The following is a 23,368-nucleotide window of genomic DNA, read 5'->3' as shown; positions in this document are numbered from 1 at the left end:
TGGTCTATATTTTATTTTTAGATAGATTTATTTGGTAGATTGCTCTAGTGTTGATGTTTGGTGCTTGTTCTGTGGTTATAGATTTTGAGATCTAATTGATAAAAAGTTTGCAACTTTGTCATTATTAGATGTATAGAGATGATCTACATTTATCTTAGTTGGATTTAGTTGCTAGATTGCTCTAGGTTTGAATTTAGATGGTTGTTTCTTAGTGTTGAATTTTGAATGAGCAAGAGCACAATTTTGTCATTGTAGATGATTTAAGCGTAGATTAAAGCCACATGTAAATAGATGTGGGTACCTAGATTAAAATCTAGGTACAATTGTGATTAAAAAAAATACAAAAATACCACTGGAACTATCATTTGAGTGGCATCCTTGCAAAATATAAAAACCAAGGAGGTACTTGCAAATGCCCCTAAAATCTAGATCTAATTTTCTAGGATGTGAATTGCGTATATTTTTAAAGTCTTGATTTTAAATAATAATCCAGTGGATTTCCTCTGTTCATTAATCAAACTAGTGAATTTAACACATTTGATATAATACTGTGTTGTAGGGATGGCATGTCCACCAACAGGTCGCAAATCGGACACGACATCCTTTGAAAGGCGAGTCCCCTGACTCAGCCCAAGTACCGAAAGGAGATGCGCCCTCAAATAGGAACCAATCAAGATGCGAGGTAGTTCAATGGATTTGTTCTAGATTTTGAAATGTTTAATGATTATAAGTTGAATTAGTTTAATTGTAATGGTTTGCAGATGAGCCGATCATGGATATACAAGGATCGAGGGGGCCAGGGTTCGTTGTTGGTGTTGAGGCTTTTTTTAGGCTGTCGCGGCGTACAAGAATCCAAAAAGGAAGCGTGCCGGACACTATATATATTGTCTATGCATCTACTGCAAGAACAAGAAGCAGTTTTCAAACATAGAGCAGATCCATGCACACTTGATTCACAGGGGTTTCAAGGCTGGCTATACCCGTTGGACTGAGCACGGTGAACTTGAAGATGTTGGGTGTGAAGGGCAACCAATAGTCGAAGAAGACAGATGCAATGATATGACGGTTAATGAAGACTTTGATATGTAAGCATGTGAAGATACTTATATCGAGAACGATGGAGGGGACACTTTTATTGGCAACAATGAAGACAATATAGAACAAATATTGCGTGAAGGGGAGGGGGACTTCACCATGAAAGACAACATCAAAAGTACCAACACATAGTAGAGGACTCTAAAACACCAGTTTACTTGAACTGTAAAGATGAGCACAACAAATTGCATGTGGTGCTGACACTGATGCAAATGAAGACTGGCAATGGTTGGGCCGATAAGGGCTTCAATGAATATTTAGAATTCTTGAGGGAATTGCTTCCGCTCGAAAACGCTTACCATGCCAAGCAAGTTGTCTACCCGTTGGGATTGGAAATAGAAAATATACATGCATGCAGAAACGACTGCATGTTGTTTCGCGGTATGGATGCAGACTTAGAAGCGTGTTGCGTTTGCAATGCACCACGGTACAAGCGCAACGTTGCAATGCACCATGGAGGAGATTCAATTTAAAATACAAGGAATTCAGAGATGAAGTAAGGAATATAAGGTTCGGGTTGAGTAAGGATGGGATAAATCCTTTCGGCAACATGAGAAGTATTGATAGCATTTGGCCCGTGACTCTCTGTATCTATAACCTTCCACCTTGGATGTGCATGAAGCGGAAGTACCTTATGATGCCTTTGCTGATTCATTGGCCAAATCAACCAGGCAACGATATCGATGTGTATCTCAAACCATTAGTTGAAGATCTTCTTGTACTGTGGAAAGATGGTGTACGGGTATGGGATTAGTACAGACATAAGAATTTCACCATACGCCAATGCTATTCGTAATGATCTCAGATTGGCCTGCTCTTGGTAACCTATTAGGGCATATTGTAGAAGGGTATAATGAATGTGTTCAGTGTTTGGAGGAAACCAGGGGGGAGGGTGGCTGACAAACAATTAAAAAATGATCTTCATAGGTCACCGTAGGTTTCTTCGTCCAGATCATCCATACCACAAGAATAAAAGAGTTTTTGATGGGACAGTGGAGCATCATCAAGCTCCGAAGATTCGCACTGGAGAACAGGTATTTAAGATGGTAAAGACACTTAGAGTTGTACTTGGAAAGGGGTCAGGCAGTACAAAAATTTCAGCTGGACAACATGCTCCTATGTGGAAAAAGATATCGATATTTTGATCGCTGCCTTATTGAAAGTATCTTATGATCCAACACGCAATCGACGTCATGCACGTGGAGAAACAAAAGTAGCTTGATTGGTATTTTACTAGACATATCCGGTAAAACAAAAGATGCACTAAAAACACAGCTAGACCTAGAAAAAATGAACTTTAGGAAGGACCTACATTACATACAATTAAACAACGATAAAAAGAAACTTTCCATAGCTTGCTATACTATGAGCAAAGAAGAGAAGATCCGCCTATCTGGTTGCTTGCGTGATGTCTAAGTTCTGACTGGTTACTCCTCCAACATCAGGAGCTTGGTAAACATAAAAGATAAGATATTAGTTGGCATGAAGTCTCATGATTATCATGTGATGATAACGCAGATGCTTCTAGTTGTAATTAGAGGTATTCTGCTGGATAAGATCCAAGACCCAATTATAAAGCTGGGTTCGTTCTTCAACACAACTTCACAGAAGGTCATTGATCCAAACAAACTGGCAAAGTTGCAGGAAGACGTTGTCTATACTATATGTCAGTTTGAGACTATTTTCCCTCCAACATTTTTTGATATAATGCCCCATCTAATTGTTCACATTGTGGATGAGATAAAAAGCATTGGCCTTGTGTTTCTGCATCAGATGTATCCTTTTGAAAGATTTATGGGGGTTTTGAAGAAATATATTCGTAACTGAGGTCGCCCGGACGGTTGCATTGCCCAAGGGTGGAGTACGGAGGAGGTCATTGAGTTTTGCATTGACTACATGAAACTGAACACGATTGGTATGCCTATATCTCGCTACGAGGGGAGGCTAAAGGGGAAATGGACGATAGGTCATATCAAAGATCGTGTTTCATTCACTCAAGTACACTTCACAGTTCTGCAATAGTCATTTGTAGTGACCCTGTATGTCAATATGCATGTGAGCATGCTACTCTCTACAAATCCAACGAAGTCAGATAATTAGATTGCAAGAGAGCATATAGATAATTTTAGTAATTGGTTACGTCAACACATGATGGGTAAGAATACCAATGATGCTCTGTTGGAATTGCTGGCTAATGGCCCATCAACTAGGATTCACACATTCGAAGCATACAAAATTAACGGTTATACATTTTATACGAGAGCACAAGACAACAAGAGCACCAACCAAAATAGCGGTGTTCGTATTGATACCTATGACCGCGCTGCCAATAGGAAGACCTACTATAGATTCATAGAGGATATTTGGGAGCTTGAATATGGAGAGTTGATGGTCCCTCTGTTTTGGTGCCAATGGGTCAGACTCCCAGGGGGAGTCAAGGTCGACAAGTACGGTATGACTACCATGGACCTCAAACTCGTCGTATACAGAGAACAAACCATTCGTGCTTACCAAGCATGTTGCATAAGTCTTCTATGTAAAGGACTCAGACCTATCTAACAAGGAGGAGTGTCACGTGGTTCTTTAAGGAAAAAGAAAGATTGTCGGTGGTGAGGATGTTGTTGAAGAAGAAGACTGTGACAAATTCGATGACCTGCCTCCTTTTGGAGAGAATGTCAAACTACCTCTCATTGATGACACTGAGGAAGCTACCTACATATGCCGCAACTATAATGAAGCATTAATCGTTTAATGAAAGCAGCTTTCATGTATTTGTTGAAATATGTATAAATATAGGATAAGCTTTAATTTGTATCAAGAACATGTATGGTGAAGAGTAATTTTTTGAAAGTTCTGATCTGAGTGTTGAACCAGACGATCGGACTCATATGACACCACTCTTTTCTTTGGTTGGAAGTCTATATTATTAAGTTTCTGCATCCCGAACACCGTGGGATGCCGAGCTCCCTTCATCGCTTCTTCAGGGAAAATCCGATCAATAAAATCTTCTTTCTAATGTACTAAACAAAAAGCTAATGTCTGTATAGCCATATACTTACACACAGATACTTACTTGAAATCATGGAAGTAGTAGCTCTCCTCTTGGTAGAACTTGAGTCCCTCGAAGTAGTCCTATTCCTTGCAAAATAGGACTTACATATGGATATTTCATAATTATTGGTAGAATTTACATATGTATATTTCATAATTTTATTATGGAATTAACAAATTACGGACTTATTATTGAAATAAAAATAATCCAGTGCACATTTCATGATGCAAGTATTTTTATCATGTAGGCGATAGTAATACAAACTCAACAAAATTGGTTTCATAGTTTTCTCAACTCTAATCATTTTTTATGAATTTTTTAAGTTTTCAGCCAAATTTAACAATAAAAGAATATGTATAGGGAAAAAATAATTATCATTGCGGTTATAAGTAACAACTTGCACTGATATTACACATATCAGTGCCAGTTGGTAAATGAAACTGGCACTAATATATGTGTATCAGTGCTGGTTATTACCTAGAACCGGCACTGATACGTGTATCAATGCTGGTTAGCAAGTAGAATTGGCACTGATGTTTCTGCTACTTATATATGTCGAACACTTAAACGCTATCCTTGTTCGCTCCATTCACCCTGACATCACTCCTCCTCTTGACGCGCCACATCCTCCCTGATCGCCGCCTCCCCCCTAACACCGTCTCCTCCCTAACGATTCTCATCCTCCCCGACCACCGCCTCCTGAACATGGATCAGTTTGAGTTGGAGACAACCGCTGAGGCTACGCAGGGCACGGCCAAAGATGATGCTCCGGAGGGTTAGATTGATCCTGATGCTGATGCTCTGGAGGGTGACGAGATGATAGAAGAAGAGAGGAGTGGACGAGGTCCTAGCAAGATGCCTGAGGGATATTTCACCATCACGGAGGTCAATTTAGTCGGGGATCCCACGAGACCTAAAGTTGTTCTAGCGCCGTTCAAGATAACAATCAGGTGTCTAGTGAGGGACCATGTTGCAATCACATATAGAAGTTGGAGAGACAGCCGAGATGACATGTGGGTGGTTCCTGATAACATCAAGGATCTTATGTAGGGTAAATTAGTGGCAAAGTTTGAATACCCTGAAGGATGCAACATGGCCAAAGTGAAGAGTCGTGCCTTATCAATAATGGCCTTCGCGTTCAGGAATTTCAAGGGTAATCTATGGAGAAATATTACTTGGTGGGCTGGACACCGAAATGGGATGATTATCTGACGGTGGAACCATTTTGGAACGATTTCATAGAGCATAGGCGGTCGGAGGAAGCACAACGACTAAGTGAGGTAAACAAGATCAACTCACACAAGAACATGTACCCCCACAGAACTGGCTCGTGTGGGTACGTGAGGAAATACGACGAGTGGGAAGAGATGGAAGGACAAGTAACCTGCTGTGGTGCCACACCTCAGACGACCGACTGGATTGAATGAGCGAAACACTATCTGTAGACGAGAGGGGTGACTTTGTCAGCAGATAGCAGCCTAATCTTCAAAAGCGACACAGAACAGGAAGTGACACAAAGAATTGCAGATGCCCACACCCAATCTTTCCAAGGCTCTTTCAGGCTAGAAAGGGAGAAATACAAGCTAACCTTGGTATTGGGAACCAAGGAGCACCTAGGTCGCACCCGAGGCAAAGGTGTGGTGTCTTGGAAAGATGGATTCTTAGAAGCCGCCGAAAGTTACAGGAATCAAAAGAGAAGGAGAGAAGAAATGGAAGAACTGCTAGCTGTAGTACGACAAGAACTTATATAAGAGCGTCAGATGACAGATGCAAAAACTAAAGAAGCACTTCAGCAAGGAAACAGGCAGCAGCAAGGTGAAGATAATGTTGTGAGCCCTGATGGTTGTCGGAGCAGCTGCGCGTCCACGGGGTTTGCAGAAGAAGAATTGGCCAGTTACCCCGTGGAAGACATCACATAATGCAAAGTGTGCAAGCTTGTCGTGCCCACCTTAAACATTACCACCATGGTGGCTATGGGGCAAGTTGACCCATGCGTGGAGGGAGCTCTCTTCAACGATCTTTCGATACTGCGGGGATACGCCAAGGTCTATGTGGACTCTGTGCGAAGGCTGTACCATAAGATTGACATGGATTACCTCGTAGAGACGGGTTCCAAGAGGCTCGAATCAAACATGGGTGGCTTCGTCATTATGTGGCACAAGTGCTACATAGTGTTTGAAGATGAGACAGATGAGTCATCTGATTCGGAGTCGGACCCACAACACAAAAGTCTTTGACTCCACGGTTGTCGCCACCACCACCATAACCAAGAAGAGAGCCAACTCTTCCATGGTCGTTGCCAATGCCACCATCATCCAGAAGAGAGCCAACTCCTCCCTTATTCAAGTCGCCACCAAGGGAGCCAACTCCCCCCCCCCTCCGAAGTCAGCACCACCACCACCAAGAGAGCCAACTCCCCCTCCCCCCCCAAGTCAGCTCCACTGCCACCAAGAGAGCCAACTCATACCCATCCGAAGTTGACAACACATGCAAAGTCTAAGAATTTGAGTTCATCTCAGAAGTCGGCTTTATCCCAAAAGCAAAGGGCACCTAAGAAGGTGGCAGCACCTGAGAAGTTGCCTTATGAACAAACACTAGAGGAAACCAGAGGGATAGTGGACGCCAATGTCAAGAAATTCTTTCAAAAGCCAGAGCCTGAGAGGAAAATACCAATCGGTGCAGAAACACAGAAGTTTTTCTTAAAGATGGCCATACCTGTTGAGCGTAAGAGTAAATCAGACTACGTGCACATCAAAAGTAAGAAATACTTAAAGGAGTCTTCTATCGAATAGATACAACACGAACATAATTTAGAAAGATTCCTTCACGATACCAAAATGACAAAAGAACAATTTCTAGACGAGTCCTTAGCACCAAAAGTAGCCGAGAGATGGCAATTTAAGCTGGACGAACTGTTGACCGCACCAAACGTGTGGGACAAACTGACATATCAACTTCAGAAATTCCATGCAAGGTACATGAAGGAGTTGAGGGAGGGTAAGTAAATGTTCGAGGCCAGAATCAAGGATCGAGATTTCCTCCATGGGGACGACACTATTTATATATTATTCAAGGAAATGTATCGAGTGTATTAGCAAGATGCCCTCGACGTGTATATCTTGAGTTGTTGGACTCTGTAAGTGTAGTATACATATAATTCACACTGTATATTCATGTACCATTGGATTGAATGTCTTAACTTATTCCTTATGTAAAATGGAGGTACAGAGATGCAGGACGAAGGGTATCGAACATGTGGGATTTATCGACCCACATTATGTAAACTTGACAATAATGCAATCCGATCCAAAACAAACCTAGGACTATGCATTGAAGTGTATTCTAGAGCTACAACTGAAGAAATACATATCTTTACCCTACCACTTTGGGTATGTGTATCTCTTCATACATGTTCTACTCTTTTTTAGCAATACATCGTTAGAAATTAGTACAAACTAACCTATAGTGACCTATGTGCAGTTATCACTTGATCCTCTTTGTCATCCAGCCAAATATTAGCAAGATCGTTGTCTAAAACTCACAAAATAATCCAAAAGAAACCTACCAACCAGTCATTGACTTGCTACAAAGTTAAAACCCAACAATTTCAATATTGCTATTGTAATATTTGATTTGATTGAATCTAAGTCTAGTTAAATTTATATGTGCATGTCTATAAATATACCGTATACTATTGACAGCAACTACCAAAATTTGAAAATAGGCACGGTATTGACGGTAACCGCCAGGGTTTAAAAAGGGCGGAGAAAGATCTATCAGTACCAGTTGGTTCCACGAACCGGCACTGATGTTGATTTTTAGTGCCGGTTCTAAACTCGGTACTTAGTAGTCAGTGACTGTCAGGGTCGATTCATCAGTGGCGGTTCAAGATCCGTCACGAATAACGATTTTGAACCGCCACTGATATGTTATTCTCACTTAGTGTACACTAGAGCATTACCACATGCATGGCATCAGCGTGTTGACAGAAATAGAAAACGATCGAAGAGGACTATATGTTTATACATATATTATATATAAAAGGATTTATCAACCATAAAAAACAAGCTCTTAATTACTACCAGTACACGAAAATTGGATATTTGTAATCGACCACATCTGTGGCCAGTTTGATTACATGCATGTGATTTGGTGATGTGAGCTATCGTTTCTCTTGCGGTCGTGGTCATAGTATAAATGGAAATATGCAAACACTTGTCTTTGTGTCAGATTTACTAGTTTATTTTGAATTTCTATAATTAGCACTCCCTCTATTTCTTTCTTAAGGGTGTGTTAGGTTTTACAAAAGTCAAACTTCGTAAGTTTTATCTAACAATATACATATTTAGTGTATAAAAGTAATATCGATCAATAGACTCATGTATATCTTTAATACGATATTAATTTTATGACAATTAATAATATATTATAGAGAAATTAATGATCAAATTATATTTTTAAGACTTTTCAAATCTTCATACGACCAATAAAAAGAAACAAAGCGAGTAGTATTTTATGCTTGGGAGGCCTGCTCATTCAAGATAAGACCTGCTGAATCAAAAGTAAGAAGTAGTAGTACAAGAATTAAGCCTGATTAGAATATGCATGGTATATAGTGCGCTTAGAATATGAACTCTTCATTCTGTACAACCGATGCCATTTCCCTGGCCATGTTTCCCGGAAACAAACAATGGTAGTGCGCCGCATCAGACTTGAATTCACTTGCACAAATTTATAAATCCAACAAAAGAAAACTCTGCGATCTATTTCTGGACTAATCCTCTAATTTTGACTACTCTCTGCTTTGCATTGTGCGGAAATTACTTGAGAGTCCTCTTAGTTTATCTCAGAAGATTCGATTTCGTATGGCTGATAACGTAAGAATGTAGTGTATGCAATTGACATGCACTACGTGCATATATATAGCAAAACACGACCTTAACAAAACGCAGGCGAAATTACAAAGATGGAGATAAAAAAAATGATTATAAGTACCCTAAGTCATCATTTCATAGCTATTTCCTCGCCGCCTCTGAAAATTCAGATAGTAGCAGATATCGGAACACCCCTACACAGAACACACCATGCATCTTTACTCCTGCTCACGATCAGGCGTCTCCGTTGCTGATCGACCCGTTGGCGTTGTCCCATTGCTTGTTCCCTGGGCTCCACTTGGGGCACTTGGGGCTGAAGTACTTGCCCTGCACCCTCGCGTCGAGTAGCTCCACGACCGGGCCGGGGCGCACGCACCGCGGCGCCTTGTACTGGTTGATGGACGCGCCGCGGCTGATCGCGTAGTCCATCAGCTTGTCGAAGGTGCCCTCGGCCACGACGCGTATCTCCAGGGGGCCGATTGACTTGTCGCAGGCCCGGCACTGCCGGTACACGCTGTTCAGGGCCTCCTCGGCCGACAGGCAGCAGTCCTCGAACACGAACGCCGGCACGGCCATGCTGCCCGCGCGCAGCTCCCAGAACAGCACGTAGTGGCCCGGGATGGTGGTCGCGTCCGCGTAGCTGGTGTACTCCACCAGCGACGCGCCAAACGGCGCCAGGTGCTGCATCGCGCGGCTCACGGCCGCGTGGAGCTCCGTCTCGTCCGTCTTGTCGGAGTCGATGCTCAGCGCCACATTCAGTCGCCTGACGAAGCTGAACATCGGCGCCTTGTTCTTGAAGCCCGACACCCTCAGCACGTCGCCCACACGATACCGACACAGCCCTGTCACGATCACATAAAACGTTACTCTTACGAAACAATCCACACAAGTCTAACTGATATGGATCATCCCAGCTATATATATTTCGATCGAAGATGCATGTCAGAGACATACCGGAGTAGGTGGTGACCACGAGCTCGTACTCGTGACCGAGCTTCACATCCACGAGGTCGACCAGGTCGCGGTGGCTCGGCTCGGCCTTGGCGTTGCTGCTATTGAGAGGAAGGAACTCGAAGTAGCACATGGTGGGGATGAGCGTGTATGTAACGTCGCTGGGCTTGCACATGGGGTTCAGGTTAAGGCCGAAGTAGCACTCCGAAGAGGCGTACATGGTGCACGTGAGCGGCAGGCCGCCGCCGTAGAACTCCAGCGTCGGGATGTACTGCGACATGGCGCCGGTCACAATCACGTCGATGTACTTGGTGCGGGGCCACAAACGCCGGATGATGCCCTCCCACGACGGCCTACTGCACTCGGCCTCGATCTCGTCGGCGAGCGCGGGGTCGGCGCGGAGAACCCTCCCGACGGCGTCGCGCACGGCGCGGTCGGTGATCCCGGGGTCGAGCGCGCCCGTGCGGATGTCCCGGCACATGCGCGGCCAGTGCTTCTCGAGGAAGTGGATGGCGCGGAGGAATCCCGAGGCGAACACGGCGCCCACGCGCAGCACGTCGGCGCGGTGGACGAGGCCGCAGAGCAGCTGGCTGTACATACTCTGGTACGAGTCCACGCACAGGATGGCCTCGTTGGGGCTTGTGTACGCGGTGTAGGGATCGTGTGGACGGTCCAGGAACTGCCGGCTCCGGTAGTAGCTCGTTAGAACCGGCCGCGCCAGGAGCCCGCCCGGCGTGCGCGACTCCGCCTTCACGAAGAGCAGGTACATCGCCTTGCCCTTCTCGAGCCCAGGCATCGATTGGCTCATCACCGGCATCTGCAGGCTGTACAACAACGACCTCCTGTCCAGCTCGTCGGCGATGGTCGGCATCAGCTTCCTCTCCCCTCCGGATGTGCCAGAACTGGTAACACCATTAATTGCACGAACGTTAGTACATATTTCCATGCCCGGTAGGTTTTGAACACAGCGGCGCGTGCACATGTAGATGTCATGATGCATGTGTGATGCATACCTTGTGAGGAACTCGGAGATGGGTTTGCCTGAGAGGATCGGCGAGGTGTCGCCGTTGGCAATGCGGAGTATGTCTGGCTGGAGGCCCTCGTAGGTGACGAGTGGGGCGAGACGGCGGAAGGCTTCGACGACGTCCGGGCATCCGGAGACGCCATATCGGCGCAGGTACTCGGCCGGCGCGTTCTGCGACAGTATATCCGCAAGGACGCGCCGCTGCACCTGCCCGGCGTTCGCCGTGACGTGCTCGATGAACTCGAGGGCCTCGCGGTGCGCCCCGGGGGCGTAGCCGCTGGCCGGCGGGATTGGCTTGGCGGACGGTGCTTCCGGCATGGCACTGCAGTGCGTAGCGTGTGCGCGCTAGCTAGTGCAGTTCGTGCACTGGTGTGCTACCTGGTTGTAACGGGGCGTGTTGCTGGATGGTTAACCTCTGGGCAGTGTGGGCGTGTGTTTGTGTGAGAGCGAAGTGCAGTTGTGCGGGCTTATATGGAGAGAGGATATGGAATGGCAGCGCAGTACTGTAACTGGGTCGGCAGCTGGGCCTACTCAGTTGGTACTGACTGATTCCTGATACTGGACTTGCAGCAAGCATAATTTGCAATATTATTCTGGTACCCATATTATTTTGTGTTATTGTCTTTTTCAGTTCTCTTTTATATAAGTTTTGTATGGTTATCCTTGCTTAGTTGCTTTATACAAGCGTAGTTATTATTTTTTAAAAAAGTTTACTGGCTATGCAAAATTTTAACGCAACCTTCTTGGACCGCAATGCAATTTGCTATATCTTTGCCAGACCATTTATCCGTCTACCGCGAGAGATCTAAAATATGTTATCAACCCAAGCTTCACTTGCACATGTAGAATCCACGTATCATATTTCAATATGGTAAATAAATCTATGTGTCGAGCTCTTGCATTGGCACAAAAAATAATCTAGCAAACTGAGATCATCAGTTAAGTGGTTTTCATTGTATTATATACCAATAAGATTTATAAATAATATCCCATTTCAATTACAAGTTATATTTGTCGGTTGCATTCCACAAGCACATAAACAACTCCATAGCGATAATATAAAAAAACACCCGTTAGAGTGATCCAAAATAACTCCACTATACAACCCTTGATGATATAAAGGCCCACGTTGCTCCAGTCCTCCAATGCTCTCACATTTCTTTCCAAACTACCGCCCCAATCAATTTACAAACCTCCTCAACCCACAATTTCCGCCCCTTCTTTTGCCCACAATTCTCGCACACTCTTTCCTGTCACCTCCTCTTCCAATCTCTTTGCCATTTGGTTTTTGAAATCAAATATATTCTTATGCCAAAGTTATGTTTGCCTTGAATCACATTGGATGAGATATGCATATGAAATCCACATTGTTAAGAAAACAAAAAGGAAAAGATGAATAATATTATCATTTTCACGCATATGATAGCTATCATGCTTCAAAATTTTAAACAAACCTCAGATCAGTTGTTAAATATTTGTTGCATGGAGGTATGTCATGAACAAAAGGCTAAGTAGTCATGTTGCTTCTTGTCGCACATGTTTCAACAATGGAAATTTGAGATACAATCTGAAGAGAGTAACAAAAAAAGTTCTAAAAATAGGCGTCACGGATAGAATATCATTCATTTCCTCCTCTTTTTTGTGATATCTTGCCTATCCGCACTACCTCAGAACGGATTATTACAGACGGATTTTAAACCCTATCACAGACAGTTATAGGTTCCGTCTCTGTAAAAGTGTCTGTGATATCAACCTTGTTACAGACGATTTTAGAACCGTCTGTAATATACTTATACACAAACGAAGTTTGTACATAATCGTCTTTGCGTAGTAAGAGCCATATACGGTTTTTGTTTAAACCCGTTTGTGAGTACTAATAGTCATATATGATCTTTGGTTAAAACTGGCTATGACTACTAAGAGTCAAAGACAGATTTTTTAAAATATGTTAGTGTTAATTGTCACAGACAAATCTTTATAAAAAAACTGTTTGCATCTACCTTCCTCCTATAAGCAAATTTGCTTCTTGGCTGTGCAACCAGGTAGCAAATTTGCTGCATAGCCAAGAAGCAATTTTTTTACAGGGGGAAAGGGTGACACAGATACACACTTTATGATTCACAAATTATACAACAGTAATCATATTTGTCGGAGGGTGAACTCCTAAAGCAGGGATCCGGAGGGACCCCCTTTGAGATTCGGTCGGGGGGATGATTCTGAATCTGTTTTACGGGTGAAATAAATGGGCGTAAATGCGATGACAGGTGGAATGGAATGATCGAATGCAGAATGCAGTAAATGCACTGGAGGTTTTTTAGACAGGTTTGGGCCGCACTGACCGTAATACCCTACTCCTGTGTGGATGGTATAAATGCACTGAGAATGTCTCTCAGGGATGTTGCTGGTTACAAGAATATTTGTCTATTCTAGAGCTTCGGGCTCGACTTGTTCTTCGGTGATCTCAGCTTCTGTGCTTGTAGTGGAGTGTTCTTCTGTCTTCGATCTTCGTTCGGATCTGGATCTCCTTTTCGTATCCACCGGCTCCTCCTTAAATACTCGCCGGCTGTAGCGTGCCCAGGAAGGGAGGGCACGAGTTTCAAGGTGCCATAAATGGAAAGCAACCATCATGGGCTGCTGCGCGAAGCGAAGGGGTGAGTTGAAAACGCGCCCCCACCCGGTCTTGGTCGTCATGATGTCGTTCTGCCACAGGCGCCATGAAGAGAGCCCACCGGGTAGCCACCGAGCAGTCCGCGCGTGCCCGTTCGGTCTTGTACACCTGACACAGCAGGGTGGCAGGCGGGGTGCCTTGGGCCTTGCGATGTTATCCCGAGGCGCGCCGGATGACGCGGGATGGGACCCGTGCATTAAATGTCCCCACGCCTCTCTGCCAAGCCGTGGCAGGGGCTGACACCGAGCGTGGCAGGAGCAGTTGGAAGTGACAGGCCACGCGCCCTCTTAAATGCGGCATCGGGCCTTTCACTGGTTGACACCTCGCCGCTGGGCTTCCGTGGGGGCCACTGGCAAGGATTTCTTAGGCCGTCGGGGAACCGAGTGCTCGGGAATCGCTGTTCACAGTCCCGAGTACTCTCTCCCGGATATGCCCTCCCTTGGTTCTTGGGGAACTGAGTGCTCGGAGGCCCGTGTTCACGACCCCGAGCACTCTCTCCCGGAATCTGACTGGTCGGGTCCTCGGGGAATCGAGTGCTCGGGGGCCACTGCTCGCGACCCCGAGCACTCTCTCCCAGAACTGATTTCCTTTGGGTCTTAGGGGTACTCGGGTGTTCGGGGGCCGCTGCTTGCGGCCCCGAGCACCCCCTTCCCGGTACTCGACTGGGCCATCGGGGGACTCGAGTGCTCGGGGGCCACTGCCTGCGGCCCCGAGCACTCTCTTCCCGGTATTTGGTCTTCTCGGGTCATCGGGGAACTCGGGTACCCAGGACTTAGTCTTCTCGGACCTTGGGAAACGATCCCCGCGGGAGGGCGCCACGTGGCAACCTGCTGATCCGGCCTCGGGACTCGGGGACCCCTGGTTCCTGTGTCACCGACAATATTCTTTTTAATTGTCCCTTTGCTCATTTTGTTTGGTGTTGTCTCATGGACTGTTTTGATTGGAGGACTCAACCCAAATCTATGGAAGATTTTTTGTCCATTTGGCTTGGTTTGTTTTTTAAAGGCTCGAAAAAACTGGGTGTATTCCTTTTTGCAGGTTTAGCTTGCGCGGTTTGGAGATCTTGCAATAGGATGACAATAGAAAAGAAATTTCCTACGCTTCCCATTGATGTGATTTTTCTGGGATTTCGTATTTGCAGAAATGGAAGAATCTTCTCACTTTGGAGGATAGGAAGTCTTTGGAGTCAGTATTGTCCAAGGTCTTCTAGTGGATTTCGACATCCAATATGAACCAGTCTCTGGTTTCTGACATGGTGGAGCTTTAAGATCCGACTTTATTATCGTCTTAGTTTTATGCCTATTGTAGTATGTCTGTGCCTTTGCTATGTCTAGCTTATGGGTGAGTTGTTTAGTCTGTTGGATATCTGGTTGTGATGGTCCCCTGTTAGCTAGTCTCCCCACCTTCGCGTTTTGTTTTTGGCTCTTTTTGTTGTGAATTATGTGGCTGTAAGACTCTATATTGGCTTTCAATAAAAGCCAACTAAATCTCGTTTCTAAAAAAAAGTTTGGCGTAGAGCTGATGTGCTCTTAGCCTTTCCATGACCACTCTCAGATGTTGTTCGTGCTCTTCGGCATTCTTTGAGTAGATGAGAATATCATCAATAAACACTATCACGAACCTATCTAGTTCTTCCATGAACATCTTATTCATCAGATTCATGAAGTGTGCTAGGGCATTTGTTAATCCAAATGACATGACTGTGAACTCCTACAAATTATATCTTGTTACAAAGGTGATCTTTTGGATACCACTCTTCCTGACCTTTAACTGATAGTATCCTGACCTCAAATCTATCTTAGAGAAGTACTTAACTCCTCTTAGTTGATTGAACATGTCATCGATCCTGGGTAGTGGGTACTTGTTCTTGATAGTTACTTCATTCAAGGAACGCTAATCAACACACATCCTTTGGCTCTCATCTTTCTTCTCCACAAACAAGACTAGCGATCTCCTTGGTGAACTAGGTCTAAGGAAACCACTTGCTTGCAATTCTCTGATCTTCTCCTTCAATAATTCTAGTTCATTGACTGCTATCATATAGGGTCTCTTAGCAATCAGGGTTATTCCAGGTAATAGATCAACAATGAACTCTATGTTACGATTTGGTGGCATATCAGGTAATTCCTCTGGGAATACATCTAGATATTCACATATAACTGGCACATCTTATATCCCCTATGCGGATAAGTTGCATACAATTGGGTTAGATTTAGGTCTTTTAGGCTTAAACTCTAGCTTGATTCCTTTGTGATTGATTAGGGTAACCTTTCTACTGGCATAAGCTATATTGCTCTCATGCTCGATTAACCAATCCATCCCTAGGATCACATCTATTCCATTGGAATTCAGAATGACTAGGTTTGTCAGGAATTCTACCCCACTTAAACGGAGTTTAACCCTGGGGCAACTCTTTCTTTGAAGAAACAAATGAATAAGCCTAGATTTCTTAAGAACCACAGTTGGCAACTTATGGAGTGCAGCAATCTTTGAAGAAACAAATGAATGCGAAGCTCCAGAATCGAATAAGATTGTTGCAAGGGTTGAGTTGACGAGGAACTCAATGAGTATGACTTCCGGTGCTTTCTGAGCTTCCTGTGCATCGATGTGGTTCACGCGGCCTTGTCCATAGTTCTGTGACTGTTTGGCTGACTGATTTCCTCCTCGTCCTACTCCTGTTGCTGGGGCTTTGGGAGCTAAACAAGCTGGAGCATTGTTCTGGATGGCATTGGAGCAATTCCTCACGTAGTGGCATGTCTGATGGTAGAGAAGCATGCCCTCTGAGTATTTGCTGGAGTTCGGGCGCTGCTACTGAGACTGCCCTGTGTTGGAATTTTGAGGAGCTGATGCTGTTGTGCAGGATGTGGATCCCAGAGTCTGATATTGCATAATTTGTTGCTGTTGATATTGGGATCTCTGTCGATGGTTGAGTCCTGTCCCTTGGGACCTACTGCCCTGATGTCTCTGGTCAGAGAACTTTCTCTTTCTTTCTACATCTATTGGCGCATGAGCTTCTTCTAGAAGGATGGTCCTGTTCTCATGGTATTGAAGTCAACGTAGATGATTGATACAAACTAGATGTACAAGCTGCGTTGCGGTCCTTTCTTGAAGCGGTCCTACTTCTTTTTGTCAGTTGATACGTCTTCCGATGCGTAACGGGAAAGACGTATGAACTTCTGGATGTATTTGTTCACCGTCATTAATCCTTGCTTCAGGTTATGGAATTTGTCAGCCTTCATTTCCATTGTCCCTTCCGGTACATGGTACTTCCGAAAATCTTCACAGAATTCCTCCCAAGTGATGGCATCGACATCCATTGATGTTTCATAGTAGTTCTCCTACCATTCTGCTACTGATCTGGTGAGTTGATAGGCTGCTAGATTCAACCTATCTTGATCCCCACAGTTGATGACCTTGAGTTTTCTGGTGATGATCCTAAGCCAATCATCAACTTCTAAAGGGTCTTCGGTGTTGTCGACTGTTGGAGGTTTGATCCTCATGAACTCTGACAACTTGTTCTGAGGTCCAACACCACAACCTCAGTTGTTGTTTCCTACTTGTGTTGTGGCCTCCAGTAGGCAGGTTTGATTGGCCATTACTACCACTAGATCATTCTCCAGTGGTGGGGTTAGTGGGGTTCCTTGATTGTTGCGATGGCTTTGGTAGACTTCTTGGCTAGGTTGAGAGTCAACGACCCTACCTCTGCCTCTACCTTGGCCCAAGGTGGCTCTCCCTCGAGATCCTATTGCTTCTCTTGTTTCGGATCCATCCTAGGGGGCTACAATGGCGAGGACCTTCTGGCATTGTTGCTAAAGGTGAGATGACTACCTGGAGGACTTCATCCATTCTCTAGGCCTCGATGGCGAGGGTGTATGCACAAATGAACTCAGCCGGGTCCGAATCGCTTTTAGATTTAGGCAATTTTGGGGTCCGGAACCCCTCCAAGGAGGGCATGGCCTGTAGGTCCGCCTGAAGGGGAGAGCCAAGGTCTACGAGCGGAGCCTCACACCGATGGGCCTGAGGCTCCGCTGCCTATAGATTGACCATTGGTAGTGCTTGTGGATAATGAACCGCGACGTCGAAGCCCTCACAAGCCCCCGGAGCCTGTGCCAGCATAGTGGTGGCCATCACGGAAGCAACAATAGTCATATCCGCACGATGCTATGTGGCTCGCAGGGTAGCCTGTGGTTCCTCCAGCTGAGCCTGGAGGGCCGCCACGTGTGCCTGCTGGTTGGTTGTGGCAACATGTACAATTGCGGCCTCAACCGCGACCCCTTGGGGGACAGTCACTGCCAAGGTCAGTCCCCTAACGTCAGTCACTGCCAGGGTCGCATTCGGATTGGCGGTGGCCATGGGGTCCTCATTCTGCTTGGTTAGAGGGTTGGTGTCGGTGTAGCGTGTGCTTGGTTGCGGTTGCCGTGTGGACCTCCGCACAAGTGTGGTAGCTGCTCCATCCGCTTAGGCCGACGCCCTGGTGGTCTTCTTCTTTACTGGCATCCTATCTCTCCTAGAGCTTCTACATGTATTCTCTCCCCACGAATGACACCAACTACTGGTAAAGGAAAATATGTCTTACATGAACAATGTGCAGCGAGAGCCAACTCGCACGAGTGGCTCAAGCTTGGAGGAGAAGCGGAGAGGAAAGGAGTACCAATATGTGTTTCAATGAACTTAACTCTCTCTCTCCACTGTGTACCCATGGTCTGCATTTATAGTGCCTTACAGAGGATAAATATCCATACATACCCCTACAAGGGGGTAGAGATACAAGTTGTTACTAGACAACCGAGACCTAGGGCCAGCCAAATAATACACAGCTCAAGCCCAGGTAAATCTGAATCTACCCTGATGACACATCTGACCGTGGCACTACAGTGGCAACAAGTGGCCCTAGTGGAGTGGCCATAGCTGGTCGTCTGTTGCGGCACCACTCTGCCCAGGGTGTTAGGTTGGTCACGGAATAGATTGGTATTAATGTAGGTCATCTCATGGCAGGCAAAGGGCAGACCCTCTGGTTGATTTTTCTGAAGGACTGATGGCTCCCCCCAAAGGCTCCAAGCACAGGCTCCGGAGTTGAGGCTCTGAGGCGACTTCGATGCATGTTGAATCCAGAGGGTTCCTAACTGAGGGGCCCATGGACACAGGTTGGCAGAGCCAGGGGCGTCAGGGGTCCTTTATAGCGACCCCCCAACACTCTACTTTTTCAATAATCATGTTAACATAGAAAAAAATGGTGACCACCACTTATGTGTTGGGTCCGAATTATTATAGTAGTGATTATCTAGTATGATACAAATTAATTTTGCAAGTAAGATGGAAAAATGAGATGCAACTCATACCAGAGATGTAAAAGAATGAAAAGAAGACAAGGCAGGTTATGAAATGATGTTTGATCTAATGCAAATCGAGTAAAAAAGGAACCTCGCCTCTCCCCTTGAGGCTTTGACCAATACCAAGTGACATCGACAAAGAATGGAGGGATTGGTAGGGAAGACAAATCGGGAAAAAAAATGAAACCTCAGCTCTTCCCCTTGACTCGCTCTTGATTTCTCTGTTTCTTCAAACCGAGATGCACCAACGAAAAAAGGGATCAGCAAGGAGGACACAAGCGTTGTCATGCTAGGCTTGGGTCACACAGCTCATTGTCACAATGTTAGGCAGATGAGAGGCAAGGCACAACCTGTCGTGCCAGTTATGGTGGAGTGACAAGCTGTGATAACGAAAAGAGACCCAACAAAACCATAGATTAGCAAGGAAAACACATGGGAGCCAAGCTTGGCCACTTCAGTTTGCAGTCAATGTCGCAGTGGAAAGGTTCAAGTGTTTGTATGACCAACTGAAGAAGCTTATGAGACTATGTTTAATTGAAATCCTAAGCAATCAACAACATGTGGCAGTGACAAGTAACACCGACAAAGCTACATATCAGCACGAGAGGACAAGAGAGCCGGTCAGGGGTCATGCAACTCGATGTCATGACATCAGACAAGAATGAGGTAAGGCACTACCCATAGGTCCAGAGATGCTAGAGGCAACATGTGGCTGTGACAAGCGACACTGACAAAGCCGTGGATAAACAAGGCATAACGTGTGAGCCAGGATTGAGCCGCACAATTTTCCAAGATGTGTAAAGGAAGTTCAAGTCTTTTTATGACAAACTAAATAAGCCTACAAAAATATGTTTATTAAATTCATTAACAAAACAATGACATGGTATAATGTTTAGTGAAACTACGAGCTTGGTCGTGCAACATGCCATCATGGTGGTGAGGACAAGGTTGAGTCTTTGCATGACCAACTAAAAAGCCTATGCAACTATGCATAATTGAATTCTTTAGTGAAATTTAGAAATCGGACAATAGGCATTGATGGATTGTGTGATGCTAAAATAGCTATCGTAATGAATCTAGTCACGCTATTAGCGCGGACCATCATACTAGTTTATTATATGAGAAATAGGACTTGCATTAAGAATGAAGTTACTTAATGGAAGAGTATGAAAAAAGATACTAAAACGTCATCTATTTTGAGACGGATAAAGTATTGTACTGTGCTAAAGAGACCAGTAATCTCACTTCAAGCGCATTAAAAAAAAGATAACCGAGAGTTTATTTTAGTCGATCCTGTTATGTCTCTACACGATGAGGGGCTAGGCCGGGTTCCCAGTGATGGACTCCTAACCCGATTTGGTCCAAAGCAGGATCTAGGGGTGAAAATACCTTTGACAATGCTACTTTTGCAGTAACTTCAGCTGCATGCAGATTGATGCGCAAACAAAACGTGTGATTAGCGACGGACAACTGCACGACCCACAACTCGACGGAACATGCGTCTGTCCAAACTCTACCAAGCGCCAGGAAACTACACGTAACAGAACTCGATCGAGCACCGGTCCCATGCCACAAACAGCAGAGCCGCATCTGGCTGCCAGGCCTGCAGAGCCCCGATCGCCGGCGCCCCTTCCTCTCGCGACGAAGCGAAGGGGAGGCCATTAGACAACGGTAGCATGACGCGCGGACGCAACGTCTGCCACTTCGGCGCAGGCAGGACACGTGCCCCTGCCCCAAGGGGACAAGCCGTGAGCGATCAGATCCGGCCCACAGGTCGTTAGGCGAGTGTCATTAGGGCGGACCAGCGGAAAGCAAATTTTATATGAATGGATCCTCTTCCGTGTCTGACACATGTCAGGTACCGTACAGAGCGGCTGGCGTAGCTGAGATGTCACGATTAAAAAGGGTCTTGCGGGGTCTTCTGCTACCAGTCCGGGCTTGTGCTTGTACAGCACCGCACGCCGGCCTTTTATATCTCGGTGCTGGCCCCGAACGGAGAAAGAACAAGCGAAGAACACAAGGGCGGAACAAACCGATCGGGCTTGTCGAGTGGTTGCGACGGCTCCACGGTTGGTACCGACGTGCAGCTATGTGCTCCAGCAGCTCAGGAGGTTGTCGACGGGCACCAGCAGCTAGCGTTTGGGTCTTGCGAAACAAGTATCCAGGCAGGCTCGGGCAGCTCCGAAAGATCTGCTGCTGCTTTGCCATAGCAATGCCCAGCAAAAATTTCTGACCAGACAGCCTGTCGTGGCACGAACTGACCGATGATATCACTGACAACTTACATAGACGGTTAGGCCGATCCAAGTATGAGGGAGCAGCGGAATATGATGGAGTTACTGGAGTACAAGAACTAGAAGGAATCATTGCGTCATTCTTTCTGCGGCCTATAATTGAGAGCAACGCAAAGCAAACACGGGATGGATTTGGACCCATCATTGAAGGCACCGGCTAGGAACCTATCATTGATCGGATGACCTGCAAAAACTGATGTATCTGATGCACAGTTGCGCAGACATCCATCTCACAGGCACCCGATAGTAACTGATCCTTGCAGCAAGGAACAAACTTCATCGCACGTCGTGTCAGCAAACGACTCACCCGGCCGTGATACGGAGGATGTACGAGTGCAAAGGTGAGAGTACGAACTTGGCTTTTCTAGTGAAATTAAGGTGATGTCTCGCTTTATATCCTCTGCTGACACTAATGAAAGGGATCAGGATGAAAGGGGCTACGCAGCGCATGTGAAACACGATTTGTATGTACGATTTCAAACAAAGCAAGTACTCCTATCCTATCATTAGCAGATGTTGTACCCATAAAAACATGAATCTTGGATTCAGAGAATCTGAATACAGTAATATATATGAGAAATCAAATTAAAATGTACTTAATTTTATATATGATGAGTGATCAATAAAATTGGTGAGTTCAATGATTTTTTAGATTATACAAGCATGTCTATATATTACAACTATGATCATAACTAACTAAAGTTATAGAGAAAATATAGTTGAAACGCTTGTCTCTAAGCTAAGAAATTTGTTTTCATTGAAATGTTTTTTATGGTTTACAGAGCAGGAAAAGATGTACACACTGGATGATCTGGTGCCTATATTGAGGGTGACACTCGATCATCTGGTGTTCACATTTTATGTGTGATGTATTTTAATAGGGATTTTGATGATGACTAACTAGACTTTGTGTTTAACTATGGAGTTAGAGATACGTGTTTGCTTATTTCATGGTGTCCAGTGATGTACAGAACTTGAAAGTCGATAGCGGGATAATCTGGGCTAAGCAGCGTGCTTAATGCCGGATGATCAAAGAGGCCGAGCAGAGTCAAGGATGATCATAGATGTACACGTGCAGAGTAAGCAAAGTATGAGAAGGTGGGTGAAGACGGAGTGTTAACAAAGTCAAATGAAGGGGGTGTTAGTGCAAGTGACAAGGTGGTCCGAGGGATCGGGAGCGGAAGAGACTTGCTTGTGGTCAAGATTGTGAGACGGAGTACACGCGTTGACATCAGATCGTTTGCTTAAAGTGTAAGCAAGTGACGGTAAGTCACACTTTGAGAAGCGTGCAACGGTTTTGCAGTTTGGCCTCAAAATAGTGAAAATTTTTGATACACATGGCATCGTCGCAAAGCTTGCATCGAGACAAAACTAAGTCATGAAGGTGTCACGGCCGTTCGATGGACGAGGAAAAAGATGGATGAAAATGCCCTTAGTGGCATGTAGAAGTGTATTGGAAGATAGGGGTATTTTAGGAACAATCTATAAAACTTAAGGGTCAAGAAACCTAGGCTATAAATAGAGGGGAAGGCTGATTGAGCCTTTTGAGCCATTCATTTAAGAGTTGTGTGCTAGAGTTTCAGGAGAGGGAAAGATGAGTGTTTAGCGTATGTATTAGGTGAGAGCTTTTGTATGAAAAAAATCGTGTAATCCGCCAAAAATTGAGCGTTCCTCTACAAGAATGAAGTTTATGTTTCCTCTTGTGCTTGTGTTCATCTCCTTCTAGTCTCCTTCTATTGGCTCTCTTCGTTGTATGCAAGTTTCTCGTTTTTCGTTGCAATTTCTATTTTTGTTTGAAAGCTAAAAAATTTCACCATATTGAAGTGGTTCTTCATGTCGCTAGAGGCATCAAATTCACAATCATAATTGGTCTTGAATTCTCTTGCCTCTAAATCATCAACTTGAAGAGTTTTTTCACCCGGTGACTATCTCCTTGGATTTAAGTGTTTCTTTCTCAAATTGCAAGCTTTTGTGTGTGATGATTCAACGGAATCTAGTATTCAATTCCATCCATAAGAGTCATGCTTTGTTAGAGGATCTCTTGGTGCAACGTATTTCTCTTGAGTTTTTGCTTCCTCAT

General features: G+C 45.0%; 1 protein-coding gene across 1 annotated transcript; it reads right to left on the bottom strand.

Moving 5' to 3' along the window:
* Nucleotides 1–9,019: 9,019 nt before the first annotated feature.
* Nucleotides 9,020–11,472, bottom strand: LOC133889935 (probable indole-3-acetic acid-amido synthetase GH3.1). The gene is made up of 3 exons (XM_062330359.1): nt 10,986–11,472; nt 9,976–10,874; nt 9,020–9,863 (listed from the first exon to the last, which is right to left on the bottom strand). The coding sequence occupies exons 1-3, from the start codon at nt 11,312–11,314 to the stop codon at nt 9,256–9,258; spliced, it is 1,836 nt and encodes a 611-aa protein (XP_062186343.1). The 5' UTR covers nt 11,315–11,472; the 3' UTR covers nt 9,020–9,255.
* Nucleotides 11,473–23,368: the final 11,896 nt, after the last annotated feature.

This window comes from Phragmites australis, chromosome 1 (genome assembly GCF_958298935.1).
Source record: "Phragmites australis chromosome 1, lpPhrAust1.1, whole genome shotgun sequence".
Lineage (NCBI taxonomy): Eukaryota > Viridiplantae > Streptophyta > Magnoliopsida > Poales > Poaceae > Phragmites > Phragmites australis.
Note: the sequence above shows the minus strand (reverse complement) of the source record. Positions and strands in the feature narration are given on the sequence as shown.